Source organism: Mustela lutreola, chromosome 16, assembly GCF_030435805.1.
Source record: "Mustela lutreola isolate mMusLut2 chromosome 16, mMusLut2.pri, whole genome shotgun sequence".
Classification (NCBI taxonomy): domain Eukaryota; kingdom Metazoa; phylum Chordata; class Mammalia; order Carnivora; family Mustelidae; genus Mustela; species Mustela lutreola.
Genome location: NC_081305.1, coordinates 17,690,339 through 17,708,484, shown reverse-complemented (window position 1 = coordinate 17,708,484; position 18,146 = coordinate 17,690,339). Strand labels below are relative to the sequence as shown.

The window sequence follows — 18,146 nt, the reverse complement described above, 5'->3', positions numbered from 1 at the left end:
TGAGATCATCACCTGAGCCGATGGCAGAGGCTCAACCCACTGAGCCACCCAGGTGCCCCTAGTCCAATCCATTTTAACAACAGCCCACAAGGTAGGTTTTTTTGGTTGTTGTTTGTTTTCAAAGATTTTTATTTATTTGACAGAGAGACCGCGAGAGAGGGAACACAAGCAGGGGGAGTGGGAGAGGGCAAAGGAGGCTTCCTGCTGAGCAGAGAGCCCAGTGCAGGGCTCGATCCCAGGACCTGGGGTCATGACCTGAGCCGAAGGCAGATGCTTAACTACTGAGCCACCCAGGCGCCTGCACAAGGTAGGTTTTTAACCAGTCTCATTTTCTAGGTGAGAAAATTGAGGTTCAGCTCAATGAAGCCGGCTGATGGAGCTGGGATCCGGAACCAGAATTCCCTTACTCTTAGATTTTTTTCGGTTTTGAGCCCTCTGATTCAGTTCTCCATCTCGGACCACTCTGGGTCCAAGGCAGTTACCCCAACAAACGGATGCCCTTTCTTGACCTCTGTGCCCCTCTGTCTGGAGACCTCCTTGAATCCACATCCAGAACACTGGGTAGGGGAATTCATATTTTGGGGGGCAACTTGTGAGGACAGTGGAACTGAGTTTGTGGTGGAGGAATGTACTTAGCTTCCTGATGTCCAGGGCTCTCTGGGACCCCAGGCCAGAGCTACTCGGGAGTTTTTTTGTTTTGTTTTGTTTTTTAATCTCTTTGGGCATCCTCTCTGTGGGTACTCCAGGCCCTGAGGGGGAGAACTTTGGAGAATGACTACCAGCCATTTGGTAAGGTCTGTCCGGTCTGCTTCTGCACGTGCCACTCATCTCCTGTTCCCTACTGCCAGGCTCACCAAAGTTGGACTGGACTGGCCTTGTCTTCAGTGCGGCTTCATGGGACATAAGACAGCCATCTGGGGAAGCCAGTAGTGGCAGAGAGAGTGGGCTCCTGGCCCGAGGATGGAACCCGCCTTGAACATGGCTGAAGGGGAGGAAAGGTAGGGGGGCTAGCAGCTACACGTGTTCTCATGGCCAAGTCCAACTGAGGTTCCATGGACTTAACTTCCAGCTGTTGCCTCTCTCACCAGGAGAGGGTTCAAGTCCTTCCCATCATCTCTTTGTCTAGATATTCCCTACTGATCATGTGCTGGAGCTGGCCCTGTGCTGGGGAATGCCATGAAGGGGCTGGACAAGTTTCCAGTTATCTACCACATCTTCTAACAGAGGCATCTGGGAGAATGGGCTGTGTGAACACCAGGTGCTGGGAACTAGCTCTGACCAAACATTTATGATGTGGCATATATGATTTTTTTCAGTTATCCTCAAGTTCAGACTTGCGGTCCCTTTGCTCGACCTAGCCTGCTTATCTCTGAGGCCTATCAGATTGGCAACAACAGGCTGTACATGGCACACCCTGCCTCAGAGCCCCCCTGTGTCTTGGAATTTGCTGACTGCATCCAAGTTGTCATTTCACAGGTCCCTCTGTCACTTGTATTTCCTATAAAATCAGAGTTATGGGAAAAATTTAAAACCACAGGTTTCCACATCCCACCCTAAAAATGTATTCAGTAGGACTGGTATATGTACTGGGGATCTCTAGTTTTCCTGAGAGCCCAGGTTAAGTCTGTTGCCTCGTGTTTGGGAATTGCCAACCTACCAGACTCCTCCAGGATCGCAGATCTTCCTAGGTCACACCAAGTATCAGAAAGCAGCCTGAGGGTCTAATCTCCAGCAGTGGGTAGTGGGAGTGTCTGCAGGAAGAGGCATTCGCTGTCTTTTGGGGGTTAATGAGATTTATAGTGGGAACTCCCCAGGGCTTGTGCCTCTTTCCTCTAATGTAGGTTAGGGAAACTTCTTATCAGGACCTTTCCCAGCCTTGAAGGTCTGGAAGAGGAACAACACTCTTGCTGGTATGGCCCTCGAGGGTGAGTGTGCTGTTCACAAGGTGAGGGGCTTCACCTGGGCCTGAGGGCTACAAGCTGCTGACAGTGCCCACTTTGGATCTGGGATGCTAAGGCAGGTAGACCTGGCACACAGGCCTGTACACACCCTGTCTTATTCCTTCTCTGCTGATCTTCCCCCACCCCCACTCCCTAGGACCAACAGTCCCCTTAACTGCTGAGAGAGACATTCCGCTGGTAACAGCCAGCTCCCCACTGCCATGGCACACAGTTGTCGGAATGATATTTTTAGCATCTGTATCTGAGCATTTCACTACCCTGCTCAACTTCTTCCCGTGACTTCCCATCACACTTAAGATCCACATTCCTCACCGTGGCTGATGAGGCCTGCTGTGGGCTGGCCCATGCCTGCTTCTCCAACCACATCTTTTATTCTTGTCTTTTCCCTCTGGCCACACTGGCCTTTCAGTTGGTCCTAGAACAGGCCAGCCTCACTTCTGCCTCAGGATCTTTACACTTGCCATTTCCTCCTCCAGTTCTTCACATCTTCACGGAGCTGTCCCCTCCTCAAAGAAGCCTCCCCTGACTACCTTGTGGAACCTAGCATGCCCCTCATCACTCTACCCTTTTATCCCATTTTACTTTTATTGCACTTACATTTGAAACTATATCCTTTGTGTCTTCCTTTAGTTTGTGGATGCCTTGAGGAGAGGGGCTTCTGTCATCTTTTTCACTAATACAGCCCGAGCAACTAGTAGGTGCTCAATAAATATTTATGGAGTAAATGGATGGATGGGTGGATTGACAAAGTCTCCTCAGACCTGCCTCTTATCTTCTCACACACACACTCACACGCACGCGCACACACACGCATGCACGCACACGTGCACATGGAAAGGGAAGTTCTCATCAGGCTCTTGATTTCTTAAAGAACCCGTCCGGGTCCTGCCCTATCTGCACAGGTGTAGAGAGCCCATTAGAAGCTGCACTTGGGTCCTTTTTGGAAGCAGAAGGTCTGACTACAGGTTCCGCATGTGGGCATGTACTTCCAGGGAAGAGAGGGGTTTGGGGCCTGGCCTTGGACAAGCTGGATTTCAAGTCAAATATGTTAGACAAAATCGTTTTATTGAACAGTCAGAAATCCCCTTGGGGCCAGAAAGGGCTGGAAATGAAGGAGCACATAAGCCTCAGTGGTGGTGACACCCAACTCTCTCCATTTTCTTCCTGCGCTGGGGAGTGGGTCTTCCTGGGTCTCTTTATTCTGCTTCCTGGAACTCCAGACACGGGGCTCCCTGGGTAGACACAGATTGCTTTTTTCAGTTTCAAAAAGCCCGGCTCCTCTTGGTTTGTGTTGATGGCTGCTGGCAATGACTCAGGACAGGAGTCCATCTGATAGATGGGCCCCTGCTGATACCAGTCTGAACCCTCTCTCTGCTCTGGGATCCTTGTTGGCTCAAAAAATACAGACTTTTCTTTCTTCTTCCCAAGAAGGGACTCTGAAGTATTGAGCAGAGAAACAGAAGGTTTTCTTCCAGGCCAGTTTCAGCCCTGGAAGAAAACCTCTCATTTCAAGCCTCAGTTCTTAAGACTCCTTGTCTATAGCCAGTTAGTATGGAAGGAGGCTCCTGGCCGACGAAAGCTCAGACAGAATGGCTCAGGTTCTAATCTCCAATGATGGGCAGTGGGGTTCACTGCAGGAAGAGGCATTAGCTGTCTTGGGTGGTTAAACATTTTCCCTCCCTGGAGAGTGGCTCAGCCAGCAAGCTTCTGTGGGGTCATCCTCCGGCCACCATGCTGCAATCGCCGAATTTTGGGGCTGGAGCAACCTAGGTCTTTATCCGACTCTGTCAGAGCTCGACGTCTCTTGGGAGTCCGGCTGGGAATTGGTTTCTCTGCTTCCACCTTTGCTGGGGTGGCCACAGGAGCATCCCCATAGGTCCGGTAGCCACCAACCAGGCAGTATGTCTCCCCATGCCAGCCCACTTGGGTTTCTCCACAACCTCGGTAGAGGACATGGTAGTGACCAGGTGTAGGAGGAGAAGTGGGAGCCACAGCTGCTGGAAGGAAAAATCAGATCTCATCAGCCTTTTCTGCTACATACAGTGACCTGCCAGGACCTCCCCTCTCATGTCTCTCCCAGTTTCTGACTGAAGCCCTTTAATCTGCTCTGTATCCAAAACACAGCCTTGGCCTATCACCTCTGTGAGTTCCCTAGAGAAGGAATATGGCTGCAGAAGTGATTCTTTGGAGCTTAGGGCAGCAGCAGCAGACCAGGAAATCTGTTCCCCGTTCTCAGAGGAAACCGTAGAACCTGAAAACAGTTGTCAGCAGGATCCTTTCCATCCCTCCCTTCCACAGCAGAAAAAGCATTTCTTAAGGTCTGTCACTTCTGAGGCTTTAATGGAAAAACCTTTGAGGTATTGGAAAAGTAATATAAATGGGCTAAAACCCCACCCACCTTGGCAACTCCTCTTGGGTCCCATTTCGTTGCCTTTTCCAACCACACTGACCTCTAGCCCTCTGATACTTTTACCTAGATTAGGAAAAGGCCAAATGTGCAGGCCGAGTGACCAGGAGCTTCAGAACCAGATTTTAGATAGGAAGTCTAGGCTCACGTCAACCTAACCTCCTAGGACACTATTTCGTCAGCTCTCTTGTCTTGTATCACTCATCTCTCTCCTTGACTCTTCTGTTCTTCCCACCAATATGACACCACCTTTCCCCAGTACTCAGCCACTCAGTCTGGGGTGTGTCTCAGGGAACCCTTGTGCACGTCTATGCAACAGCACGGCGAAGCTGCCTGGCTTTGAAGCGGAGATTCACGAGGAGGCCTCAACCGTTCTTCCTCAACCTGAATTTTTGCGGACAAAAATTCACTTGACTTTTGCTAAGAGGCCAGCCAGAAAGGGTCAGAATGGAAGAAGCTTGTAGCCTAAAAGGAAAGGCTGCATTTGTAAACATTAGAAGCTTTCTGAACAGTTGCCCAAGGGATGACGTTTCACTCCTCGGCAGTGAGCAGGAACACTGTAAGTCCCTCAGGGGGCCCCAGGCCATTTGTCTTACTTACAGCTAGTTAAGTTCTGAGGTGTGGTGGGCAAACCCAAAAGGAACATGTGGCAGCCAGGTGGAGTTGTGTGTATACCAGGGACTCTTGGACAGATGCCTGGCCTAAGCCTACCTGCTGTGCTGCCCTCCCAGGGGACAGAGGACAAGTTAGAATGAATATAGAAGATCCGGTCAGACATTCTCAGGCAACCAAACAGATTGGTATCCGGTAGAGAACTGGTAAGAAAGTTTCCCCGAGAGCACCACGGTCTGCGTAGTTACCCTGCCACGGAAACTGTGAGAAGGCCTGTGAGGTCATCACTACCCAGTGAGGTCACATAAGGAATCTGTGACTTGAGGGACAGGTTTCAGGCTCTCAGGGTTTTGTGGAGGAGAGCAGGGTGGAGGCAGAGAAGCACCTTGCTGGGGCCCTCACACTTCTCTCCCCAGCCAGTCCTAGTGAAGTAAACACTCCCGGTGGAGCATACCTGTGAGCTGGCATAATCCTGGGGACCGAAAAGGGCAAGGGAAACCCACATTCTGTGACTGGCTTGAGTGGCAAGGTTAACCTAAGAGACAGCTAGTTTGTACGGCACTGACCCTAAGTATTCAACAGCTGGAGAGGCAGAGATTTGTGTAGAAGGCTCTTTGGCAGTGAGTCTGAAGGATAAGTTAGATTTGGACCCAGGGAGCGGAGATGAAGACATTCCAGCTGGGAAAATAAAAGCAAAGACAAGCTCTTCTTGAACTTGTCCTGCTCCAAATGTAAATTCATAGAACCCTCACATTTTTACAACTGAGGACTCGATAAACCAAGAGGTTAAGGGGGACTATGCAAGGTTGCATAAGTAGTGGAGAAGTGCTCTGCTCTATGGTAGGGCTTCAAGTCGGACTCTGAATTTGTACCTGATATGAATGTGAGGACAAGCTCATCACATTTCAAAGTGACACTGGGAGAAAGGTTAAAGGTGCTCCAAGGCAAAATGAGGGTCCTGAACGGCTTCACAAAGTGGGAATGATGGGCCCACTTTAGTATAAAATTCAAAACAAATTCATGACAAAAAGACAATACAAAATGACAATTTAATTATTACATTCACCTCTCCCCACAAAAAGCAAATACTGTAATAACAGTCCTACCACTGACAGGAGCAAGTGTGGGCTCAGCAGAAGTGTGGGTGAAAAACATGGTCAAACTGAAGAGATGTTACAAAAGCTGATTGTGTCCTACTCAGAGGTGGAGGAAATAGACAGCTCTGCCCTTAGCCTGATCAGGCCCACAGGAAAGAACCATATTTGGGGCAGCCTTGGATATAGTGCAGCCAAGAACCTCCTAGCAATGAGAGATGAACTTCCTTAGGAGGGGACCCCCATCTTGCTGACCTTGAATATGCAAAGATGGGATGCTTGTTTCCCAGGGCAGTTGCAAAGGGGATGTGTCCTGGAGGTAGAAAATGACAGGACTACTATTTGAGAGGTTGGGCAACCCTGGTTGAGAACCACATCATCTTCTTTCTATTCCAGGGTTGCCTGAATATAATGTGGTGTGTGTTAGAGGACATAGGAAGTCAGGCCTGATTAGAGTGGACTGCCCTTGGGGAGAGCTAGGAGGAAAAGTGTGAAGGGGAGAACCGTGGAGGAGATTGTTTCTGGTAGGTGGGTCAGCAGAAGACCACTTAGATTCTCCCAAGGCTCCAGAGAGATTATTTGTCTGAAAACATCATTCTGACCTGGAAAGGTTACTGAAGGCTTATCGGGACATGACTCCATCTCTGGGGAAGGCAGAAGAGAATAGACAAATGGTTGAGTTCAGGAATCTGTAATTTTTTAAAGATTTTATTGGACAGAGATTACAAGTAGGCAAAGAGGCAGGCGGAGGAGGGGGGAATAGGCTCCCTGCCAAGCAGAGCCCGATACAGGACTCGATCCTAGGACCCTGAGATAATGACCTTAGTGGAAGGCAGACGCTTAACCCACTGAGCCACCCAGGCACCCCTGTAATTCTCTTTTTTTAGGATTTTATTTTTAAATAATCTCCATATCCCTCATGGGGCTTGAACTCATAGTCCAGAGACTGAATCACACGCTCTACAGACTGAGCCAGCCAGGTGGCCCTGGAATCTATTTTTAACAGTACTGCCAGAGTGATCCATGGATAGAGTTACCAAATTATTGTCCAAACTGGGTTGCTTTTGAGAGTCAAAGTGAGCAATGTTGAAAGTTGGTATAAAACTCAACCCTTAGTGCAGGTAGACTAGATTCTGTCATATTTGTATGATTTTGAGTAAGTTCTTTTAACTCTCTGAGCCTCAAACTTCTTCCTATGAAAAAGAGAGCTATGATTGTGCATTTAGTATAATATTCTCTCCTGGCAGATTGCCCCATGCCCATTTCTTTTCTCTGCAACCTCATTATTTTCAGTGTGCAAGTATTTTGTTTTGTGGAGTATTTGATCTCAACTGTGCATTACTTTAGGCTTATAGAATGATGCAGAAACTGGAACCTAGCAGAGGTTCCATGAAGCAGAGAATGCTATATGCTTATTTTGCCAGTTTTGTAAAAAGTTTCTCTTTTCTCTTCCCCTGCCACAAGAGATGAGAAAGAAGGTAGAGCCTGGAAATGCACACCAATACTTCTGTGTCAGTCTGTCTGTCTTCTCTTCTTCTGCCAGTACGTCCCAGAGAGAGTTCACCAAGAATGCCCAAGCTTGCCATGGGCACTGTTGAAGAAAATCTCTCTGCTAGTCACATCCCCTTTCTCTGGGATGCTTAATGGATGTTTTGGGGGGCAAGAAATAAAATCTGTTTACTAATTGAACAGCAATGGAATGGGACATCTTGGTGGCTCAGTTGGTTGGGCGTCTGCCTTTGGCTCCAGTCATGATCTCAGGGTCCTGGGATCGAGCCCCACCTCAGGCTCCCTGCTCAGTGGGGAGTCTGCTTCTCCCTCTCTGCTCGTGCTTGCTCTCTCAAATGAATAAAAACTTCAAAAAATAATAAAAATAGAGGTACCTGGGTGGACCAGTGGGCTAAATAAAGCCTCTGCCTTCTGCTCAGGTCCATGGTCCCAGGGTCCTGGGATCGAGCCCCGAATCAGATTCTCTGCTCAGCGGGGAGCCTGCTTCCCCCGCTCTCTGCCTGCTTCTCTGCCTACTTGTGATCTCTGTCTGTCAAATAAATAAATAAATAATTCTGAAAAAGAAAAAAAGATATTCTTCTAAAAAAAATAAAAATAAAAAATAATAAAAATAATTAAAAAACAGCAATGGAAGTGCCTCGGTCCCAGATGTGTTGTTTGGAGCGTGAATCTTCTCACAATCCAATGAATTCTACCCCAGTGGTAACTATTATCAGAAGAGCCCCATAAATACATCATTTACTGTTTGGAATTATGACATAATACAATGCCAAAAATCTACTTTATTTTTCAGAACTCATGTGAAAGACTACAAAGAACCATGCTCATTCTGCAGTGCTGGCCCATCTACCTTTGGAAGCCAGAAACAGCTCACCAGGCCTTCAGAGAGGTGACTGGCTGCCCAGTGCATCCTACTGACAACTGTGCTCACCCACCCAGGACAAAGGGAAAGATTCCTATTAATGGCATCACATTTAAGCTGGCTGCCATCAGATTTGCTGGGGCAAAGGCTCGCTCACTGAGGACCCAATTCCTGGAAGACTTCTCCTCCGGCGCGCTGCCAGCTCAATCTTCTGAACCAGGTTTACATCCCAGGGATGGGTCACAAAGCTGATGACGGTGCCAGGCACCTCGCTTCCTACACGGCCCACCCTACCAGCTCTGTGGATGTAGTCTTGCAGGGTGAGAGGGAAATCATAATTGACAACTAGCTCTACATGGGTGCTGTCCAGGCCCCGAGAGGCTATGTCTGTGCAGAGGAGTATGTCTTGGGAGCCCTCCTGGAAGCACTGGAAGATGCCTGCCCTCATTGAGGCTGGCATTTGTCCCTGCAGCCTTAGGTGTTGGATTTTGTGGTCATCCAGAATATATCCCAGCCAATTCACAGTGCTGGAGCTATTACAAAACACCAGAACAGTTCCTGAGCGGCTAGACCTGTATGCTTTGTCATGCTGCTTGAGAATCTGCACCAACTCAGTCACCTTCTCTGCTCCCTTCAGCCTCATAAATGTCTGTCTAACATGAGGCATGATGCAGTGGAGCTTAGAGCTGGTGATGGTGGTTAGAGAGTCTGGGCTGGCAACTTTACTTAGCAGTTGGCCTACACCTTCAGGAAATGTGGCCCCCACCAGCACTAACTGAGCTTTGGGATTGAAGGGGTCTTTTAAGTCAGCAGAATCTTCTGCTATATGGCTCTTCTCCAAGATATAGTCCACTAGTTCCAGGAAGCTTTCATCCAATAGTGTGTCTGCCTCATCCAACACCAAGTAGGAGAGCTGCCTCAGGGTGATCAGTTGACCTTTCAGGGCCTTCCACAGAGCTCCTGGAGTGGCCACTAGTACATCTACTGAGGGTTGTTTGGACAGTTGCAGCCGGATCCTACTCATGCCATGGCCTCCCTCTAGCTCCCGCACGTGGAGGCCCAAGGAGACGCCCAAGGGCTGGGCCACCGCCCGCACCTGTTCGGCTAATTCTCGCGAAGGTACAAGGACCAGGCCTCGAGGAGCTGGTATACTGTGCGAATCCAAGGTTGGCCGGCCCAAGAGCCGCTGAAGCAGAGGTAGTAGGTATCCAAGAGTCTTGCCACTGCCGGTTTCCGCAGCGCAAAGGATGTGGCGGCCGCGAAGTAGAGGGGGTATGGTGCGCGACTGCACGGTTGTAGGCCGAACGACTTCGGGAGCTGCCTCCTGTAGTGCATGCAGCACGCGGGATTCCAGACCAAGAGCCGCGAAGCTGCCCTCAGATGGGGAGTCCCGCAGCGCTGGTACCTCATGTTGCGCTCGCTCGATAGAGAAGTAGTCCCTGCGGGAGCGCCGATTCTTCCAACCTCGCGAAGCTAGTGGCGCGCGCTCCCAACGGCCCAGCGTGAGGCGCGCCGGCTGGTTCAACTCTGGCCGCCGCGCCGAGATCAGCAGCCGGCCAGGTCGCGCCAGCACCAGCCGCGGGGAACTCCGTCCGCTTTGCCGCTGTTCCTGCCGCAGCTGTAGAGCCCGCGGGATGCGAACTACTGGCAGGGGCTCGTCCGGACCGCGGACCGCTAGGTCCCGTCGAGGTGCCAAAAGCAACCGAACCGTGAGCCGCAGCACCCGCGGCGGCCGCGCCAGAGCCATAGTGCTTTGGTGTGCGAGAGGCGCATGGCAATGACGTCACGGGCGCGCAAGGCCTCGAGGACGGTGTCTGGCACGGCTCAGCAAGGCTCTCGGAGTTGGCGAACCCTGAGGAAGGAGGGACAGTCTGCAAAGTTCAACTGCGGCGAGGTCTGTAGGTTCAAACAGGGGTTGGCGACGTCCAGACCCGGTCCAGCCTTGGGGAGACGGGCTCGATGAAGGCAGCCTCTGGGGTCCGGCGCTACGCGGCCGTGGGGGCCTGGTCTTATGGACGGGGGACGGAGGGCTTCTGGCGATTGGGTGACCGAGCCTTGCCATACTCCTTTATCGCTCCCACTGCTTCCTTGATGGCTTGTCAGTGCAGGTCTCCTCCCGTAAATTCCGAGGGTGCGGTGGTGTTTTCCCAGATGTGGTCCCCGTGCAAGGTCTGGTGGTAAATGTTTATTGAGAGTCTGAATGTATGGTCAGGCCTGGGGGAGAAGACAAGGGCCAGGTGTCTTAGCTCTAGGTACCTCCCCCTCCCCCACCCCGCTTCCCTCTGATGGCCTGTGAAGTGGAAAGTAAGATTTTCAGGCTTTATATCAAGCAGACCTTTCTCCTTGTAATCCCCCCGCCCCCGCTTTTTTTCTTTCTTTTTAATTAAAAGGGTTTTTTTTTGTTTGTTTGTTTTAATATTTTTATTTATTTATTTTACAGACCGAGATCACAAGTAGACAGAGAGGCAGGCAGAGAGAGGGGAAGGGAAGCAGGCTCCGTGCTTAGCAGAGAACCGGATACGGGGCTTGATCCCAGGATCCTGGGATCATGACCTGAGCCGAAGGCAGAGGCTTTAACCCTCTGAGCCACCCAGGCGCCCCTTTTCCTCCCTTTTCAGCTGAGATTCACTCTCCATTCTTTTGCCTCCCCTGCCAACTTTTCATCCTGAAGCTACCATTCTTGTAGTACACTCACCTCCACTGGCTTCTCAGATACCTAAATTGTTTAAATAGTGGTGAGAAAGGCCCTTCTAATCTACTGAGTGATCAGATATGTGAGGCTTGCCTCACATAGCCCTGGTCAGACAGAATATTTTACTTGAATTCAGATGTTCAGGTTGCCAAAAAACGCCTTATCTTTTTCTGATTGACTGACTTCTCTTAGCATTATACCCTCTAAATCCATCCATGTTGTTGGAAATGGCAAGATTTCATTCTTTTTTTAATAGTTAATATTCCAGGGGCGCCTGGGTGGCTCAGTGGTTTGGGCTGCTGCCTTCGGCTCGGGTCATGATCTCAGGGTCCTGGGATCGAGCCCCGCATCGGGCTCCCTGCTCCGCAGGAAGCCTGCTTCCCTCTCTCTCTCTCTCTTTGCCTGCCTCTCTGCCTACTTGTGATCTCTGTCTGTCAAATAAATAAATAAAATATTTAAAAAAAATAGTTAATATTCCAGTGTGTGTGCATATACCACCTCTCCTTTATCCATTTATCTATCAAGGGACACTTGGGTTCCCTCTATAATTTAACTGTTGTAAACAATGCTGCAATAAACATAGGGATGCATATTTTTTTTTTACTTCATGTTTTCATATTCTTTGCATGAATACCTAGTACTGGAATTGCTGGATCATATGGCAATTCTGTTTTTAATTTTTTTGGAAACTTTCATACTGTTTCCACAGTGGCTGCTCCAGTTTAATTTCCACCAACAGTGCAGGACGGTTCTTTTTTCCTCCACATCCTCACCAATGCATGTTGTTCCCCAAAAGATAAATATTTCTAAAGTTTCAAATGCCATTTTGATACATAAGTAGACTTTCTGGAAAGTTACCATTAAACCATCAGAGGAGAGTTTTGAGTAGTGACAGATGAACAGAGTCATTGGATAGAGCAGTGGCTCTCAAGTGAGGGTGACTTTGCCCCTGCCCCACCCCGAGACATTTGACGGAGTTTGGAGACATTTTCATATTTTATTTTTTTAAAGATTTCATTTATTTATTTTGTCAGAGAGCGTACAAACAGCTGGAGCGGCATGCAAAGCAGGCAGAGGGAGACACAGACTCCCAGCTGAGCAAGGAGCCCAGTGTGGGACTCAGTCCCAGGATCCTGGGATCATGACCTGAGCTGAAGGCAGCCGCTTAACTGACTGAACCACCCAGGCATCCTGAGCATGGAGACATTTTTAGTTGTCACATCTGGGAAGGTGCTATTGGCATCTAGTGTGCAGAGGCCAGGGATGTTGCTCAACATTGTACAATGCGCAAGAAAGTCCCCAACAAAAAGGATTATCTGGCCCAATAGGTGAACAGTGTGTTGTTGAGAAGCCCTGCATAGAGCATGAGGACTGAAGAGTGGCTGAGGTTACAAGTGCTTTTACTACAGGTAGTCGTGTTTGACAAGCTCTTTCACTGGCTCTTCCTCACCCTCAGAATCTGTAGCAAGTATATTGATGCCATTGCTTGCTTTGACCTTGGGATTAGGAATGTTGGAGGCCCCGTAGGTCATAAACACAAGAAAAAGTGATTCAAGGGAGTGAAGCTGGAGAAGAGAAATTTAGAGAGAACAAGACCATCCTTATGGATCGGGGGGATGTGCCAAATGGAAGAGAGATGAGGTGTGCTGTGGGGTGTACTACTCCAGAAGGCAGAACAGGGACTCGTAAGTAATAGGCAGATGCTAAATTTGATAATAAAGAACTGCTGTAACAACTAGAATTGCCCAGATCTGTCTTGAGGGTGCTGAGTTTTCTATCATTGAAAAGTTTATATCCAGGCCAGATGACTGCTGGTTGGCAATATGGTAGAGGGGAGTTGATACAAAGGACACTCTAAGATATTGTGATTCTATACTACTTCTATGATTCTTTTCAAGAACTCAGGGCTCCTTGTTCCTTATCTATGTAGCTTCCTGGACATCTGACTCAACAGATTTTATCCATTTACATGTGCCACTGTTTTTTCAGATAAAAACAAACTCTTACTTTGCACCAACCCAGAACAGATACACTGAAGGAATTATCAGAAAAGAATAATACATTGGTATGTACTTGCATTTGGGTTCTGCCCAAATATTTGGGGGCAGGGAAGCTAGTTAATATATGGCTGCTTTCTCACCATGCTCAAACCCTGACAATATGATTAATTCAAAATCTCATAAGGGTTGGAATCTGTCTGAGCCATTCTCTGCTCATGGTCCTTAATTTCTTTTTGTCAGTTCATCAGCCACTAAATAAGGCTCCTCTCTTTTCCTTCTGCTCACTTCGAGTAACCTCTAGTTGTTATTGAGATACATGTATATTACAGTGCTTTAGAAATAAGAAAGTTTTACTTATTGTAGAAAGAATGTAAGCTCCTGAGAGCAGAGGTCTAACTGGTAGTATTTTTTCCCAGGGCTGCCATGGTAACTCACATTATCTGGTTACTCTGTAAGTTTTTTTTTTTTTTTTTTAAGATTTTTGTTTATTTATTTGACAGAGTAGGCAGAGCTGCAGGCAGACGGAGAGAAGCGGGCTCTCTGCTGAGCAGAGAGCCCAACATGGGGCTCTCTCCCAGGGCTCTGGGATCATGACCCAGCCGAGGGTAGCCGCTTAACTGACTCTATGAGTTTTAAACAGATGCCCTTAGATCTCAGGTGATAATGGTACAGTCATTCTTGCATTCATTTATTCATTGAGTAAATGTTTCCTGAGCACCATGCATGTGCTGGGTACTGTTCAGACAGACAGTGAGAAAAACAGGTAAAATTCCTGCCCTAGTGGAGTTTACATTCTGATTTAACTGGTTTGGCGGGGGGAGGGGTAATACCTGGACTTTGTTTTTTGTTGTTTTTTAAAAAATATTTTATTTATTTATTTGACAGACAGAGATCACAAGTGGGCAGAGAGAGACCGGGGGATGCAGGCTACTTGCCGAGCAGAGAGCCTGATGCGGGGCTCGATCCCAGGACCCTGGTATCTTGACCCGAGCCGAAGGCAGAGGCTTTAACCCACTGAGCCACCCAGGTGCCCTGACATTGGTGTTTTTTTAAAGCCTTTCTAGATGATTCTAATGTGCCACCCTGTTTGAGAATCACAGTTATAAACAAAACACTTTGGGAATTGCGAGGCACTGCAAAAATAAAAAGTGGCTGTTAGTATTCCCTCCCTGTTCCTTCATTACCCTGCCTGCATCAGGACTGTTGTGCAAGTGCTGGCCATTCTCTTATCAGCCCATGTCATTATGTGCCTACACCATTTCACCTTCTTTCTAACCCATTTCCTTGTCTCCTTACGGTCTTTCACTTTCTAGCCCATCATCTATTTTCTGAATGATCTTGCTAAAACCCTGCCATGGCCTTGTCACCCCTTGACGCAAAAGCTGTTAGAGGATTTGTGTGGCCTACAGCTCATCTCCTCATCATCTCCAGAGTCTGCCCCCACTTCATCTCCTGCTGCTTTCTTACCTGAGTCTTGTTCACTCAAGTGATGGCTCTTATGCAAGTTGCATAAAGGGCTCGCAGTCCTTCACTTGGTAAGCAAGGGAGTGGGGTAGTCATTTGTCTGCTCTAACCAAACGAGGTATGGCAAGGCACTTGAAGTGCTCTGTGATAGAGCACATTTGTCTGCGATAGAGCCCTTCTGTGGCTGAAGCATGGGTCATATTGTGGTTCTCATTGCCACTTGACCTGTTAATTTCTTTCCACAACAAACCCTAACACTTATGCTAGATTGTGTTTTCTGTGCTCTGTGACAAAGACTTGGTGATAAGCAAGATGCAGGGCTTGCCTTCCCCTTGTGATGAGGCAGGTAGGTTGACAGTTAGTTGCTCTTATAATTACAAGAGTATATTCCATCCCAGGACAGGAATGAGCTAAGAGGAGATGCCCTTACTCTGTGTTTGGGAGATAAATGTCAGGGAAGGCTTTCTGGATGAAGTGAATCTGGGTGATGTTCTGAAAGGCTGCTGGAAGTCAGCCAGGTAGAGGGATAGGAATCTGGGTTCTAGGCAGGGGCAACTTGTTCAGAGACTACAGGCCAGTTTGTTGAGAGACAGCAGGCTAGGTTGGGGAACTAGGAATAGTTCAGAAGAGATGAAGCTTAGCATGGGGGAGTTAAGAGGGCAGGGGGCAAGAGATGAAAGATAGGGCTTCTGAGGAAGGCAGGGAGCAGACTTGTTTGCAATGTGAAGGAGCTGGGACTTAATTGTAAGGGCAGAAGGGAAGGCTGTGGAGAATAGGAATATCCTGTCCCAATCTGTGTTTTGAAAGACCCTGCCAGCTGCTGGAAGGAACTTAGATTGAACACAATGAGCCTGGAAGCAGAGAGACTGGTTTGCAGGCTGTTGTCGTCAGTCACCTGATAGATGGCAGTGGCAGAGCTGAGACGCTCCTTGGGCTCAAGAGCTCAGTTATTCCCATTTCTTTACCTTCCGCACTTCACACAGTGCCTTCATCCTAAAAGAACTAGTAGATGTTTGTTGATCTAACAATAGACTTCAAATGTGTTGAAAGTGTAAAAGCCGGATAGTGAGAGCGGTTAACATTTATTAAACTCTTACTGTTGGGATGCCTGGGTGGCTCAGTTGGTTAATCCCCTGCGTTCTGCTCAGGTAATGATCCCAGGGTCCTGGGATCAAGTCCCACATCGGGCTCCTTGCTCAGTGGGGAGCCTGCTTCTCTCTCTGCGTGCCGCTCTGCCTGTTTGTGCGTTCTCTCTCTGACAAATGAATAAATAAAATCTTAAAAACAAACAAACAAATCCTTACTGTGTGCTGGGAGCTGTTGTGCATCATAGAATTGACTTTTCACAGCATCCCCCCTGACATAGATTCTGTGGGAGCCTCATATGCCAGAGGGAGAGGCTGAGCCTCCATTAGGTTCATTCATCTGCCTGGGGCAGAGTTGGGGTTCCAGTGCACGTCTGATTCCAGAGTTTGGAATCTTAATAGAGAGATGCTGTATCACCTCTTTCTCTTGTAAGTATAATAGGTCACTTTAATTTTTTCTTATCTACACATGTTTTGAGTGGGAAATAGGATAATTATCTGAATATGTAATCCTAATTGACTTTTTTAAAAAAAGATTTTATTTAATTATTTGACAGACAGAGATCACAAGTAGGCAGAGAGGCAGGCAGAGAGAGAGAGAGAGAGCCTGATGCAAGGCTCGATCCCAGGACCCCGGGATCCTGACCTGAGCTGAAGGCAGAGTCTTTAACCCACTGAGCCATCCAGGCGCCCCTTGACTTCTGTTTTAACTCTAAATTTGTATTTTAAAGAAATTGCTTTTTAAGCAAGGTCGTAGCCTCTAGGAAAATTTACATGGAAGAGTAAATGGTAAAGTTTTTTCCATTCGTTGCTTTCCCTGAGTAGTGTTATCTTCAGTCTGAAAGTGTTATAATTAGTGGGATTTTGTATCTATGCAACTGAAGTTAAGGTTACTGTCTGAGAAGATAACCAAAACTGTCAGAAGAAAAGCCCTTAAAAGAATGGTAGAGAGAGAAAAAAAAAGAAAAGAAAGAAAGAGAGATCGTCTCAGTTTGTGTGACTGAATTGGTGATCTGGGTATGATCTTGGGGCCCAGCAAATGGTTGTGAGGGTAACTGGGAAAGGGTGGGGACTGCCTCTTTTCTTTGAAAGGAGTCTTTTTGGAGGCAGGCCTGGTCAGGCACTGCTGGCAGGTGCCAGAGGGAGTTCCCAGACCAACCACCCTCTAGGAGGGTGTGCTTAGCTGCCAGAGAGTAAGAATTCAGTCCTGCCTTCCTTTCTAAGCAGCTGCTAAGTGTAAAAGCTGCTAAGTGTAAAAGCTGCTAAGTGTAAGTACTAGGCTCAGGGAAAGAAACCTGGTAGTAAACTAGGTAGTCATATTCCTGTCCTTGTGGAACTTGTCCTGGTGGCCTAGAGCAGGAGCTAGGGGTTAAACAAGAAACCACACAAATCAGTGTGGACACATGGGGATTGTAACGGAGCTATAGAGAAGCACAAAGTGTTGCGAGAGCATGTGACCAGGGACCTGAAGTTAGATGGTTGGTCTGATAGGGAATTGTCTCCAAAAAGGGGACATTCAAGGTCAAGAGGACCTCAGTGTGGGTGTGTATGATTGAGTTAGGGAGAGTCTTCCAGACAGAGAGGATTGATTCCAAGTGCACAGACCCCAGAGCTTAGTGTGGGAGACTTTCAAAGAAGTCCAGGGTGGCCAGGACAAGGAGAGTGAGGGGGAGAGAGGCTTGAGGTAAGCTGGAGATGTGGGCAGGGACAGGTCATGCAGGGTTTGGTGGGCCATCAGAAGGGTTTGGGAGTTCTTCTAAACTTAGAGGGAAGCCATTGAAGGATATAAACAAGGGAGGGGTATTATCAGAGTTGCCTTTTTCAAATGCCACACAATATCAAGAGAAAGGATAGGAGGGGGTAGGATTAGATTTGGGAGACCAGTTAGGAGGCTGGCTTCCTGCACAATGGTGGCACGGGAGATGGAGCAAAGCATTGCTTCTCGGCCTTTTGGCTAAGATCAAATGGAGATGGAGCAAGGCAGATGGATTAGAGTTACATATTAGAGTTATATATTAGAGTTATATTTATATTTTGAGTTATATAGAGTTATAATTATATTCCACAGTAGTTAGCGATAGATTAAATGTGGGGAATATGAATTAAGGATGAGTCATTGGGTGAATGGAAATGCTAGTTGCTGAAATGGGAAACATTATCTCTCCAGGTATTCGCCTGATTAACACCTTCTCTCCCTTGAAATCTTGAATCAGAAATTATTTCTTGGGGCGCCTGGGTGGTTCAGTCGGTTAAACATCTGACTCTCGATTTCGGCTCAGGTCTTGATCTCAGGTTTGTGAGATAGAGCCCTGTGTCAGGACCCACGCTCAATGCAGAGTTTGCTTGAGATTATTTCTCCTCCCTCCCTCCCCCTGTGCTGTATCCCCTCCCTGCACTCTTGAGTTTGCTCTCTTTTTCTAAAATAAATAAAATAAAAAAAACAAAAAATAAAAAGAAGAA

At 47.9% G+C, this 18,146-nt stretch overlaps 3 protein-coding genes across 8 annotated transcripts in view; 1 reads left to right on the top strand and 2 right to left on the bottom strand.

Moving 5' to 3' along the window:
* Nucleotides 1-3,014: 3,014 nt before the first annotated feature.
* DPEP2NB (DPEP2 neighbor) lies at nt 3,015-8,002 on the bottom strand. Its single transcript, XM_059151671.1, has 2 exons — nt 5,080-8,002; nt 3,015-3,958 (listed from the first exon to the last, which is right to left on the bottom strand). Exons 1-2 carry the CDS (start codon nt 5,144-5,146, stop codon nt 3,654-3,656), a joined length of 372 nt encoding a protein of 123 aa, XP_059007654.1. The 5' UTR covers nt 5,147-8,002; the 3' UTR covers nt 3,015-3,653.
* Nucleotides 8,003-8,345: 343 nt separating this feature from the next.
* DDX28 (DEAD-box helicase 28) lies at nt 8,346-10,192 on the bottom strand. Its single transcript, XM_059151661.1, has one exon. The coding sequence runs from the start codon at nt 10,190-10,192 to the stop codon at nt 8,573-8,575; it is 1,620 nt and encodes a 539-aa protein (XP_059007644.1). The 3' UTR covers nt 8,346-8,572.
* Nucleotides 10,193-10,220: 28 nt separating this feature from the next.
* Nucleotides 10,221-18,146, top strand: part of DUS2 (dihydrouridine synthase 2) — a 49,650-nt gene continuing 41,724 nt past the window's right edge. For 2 of the 6 annotated variants that reach the window (XM_059151669.1, XM_059151663.1), the window contains exon 1: nt 10,221-10,339. The gene's annotated coding sequence lies outside the window, so the exon portion shown is untranslated. Of the gene's footprint in view, nt 10,340-13,126; nt 13,203-14,022; nt 14,165-14,650; nt 14,673-18,146 lie in introns of those variants that run through there. The other 4 variants (XM_059151664.1, XM_059151667.1, XM_059151666.1 and 1 more) reach the window with 4 other exon arrangements.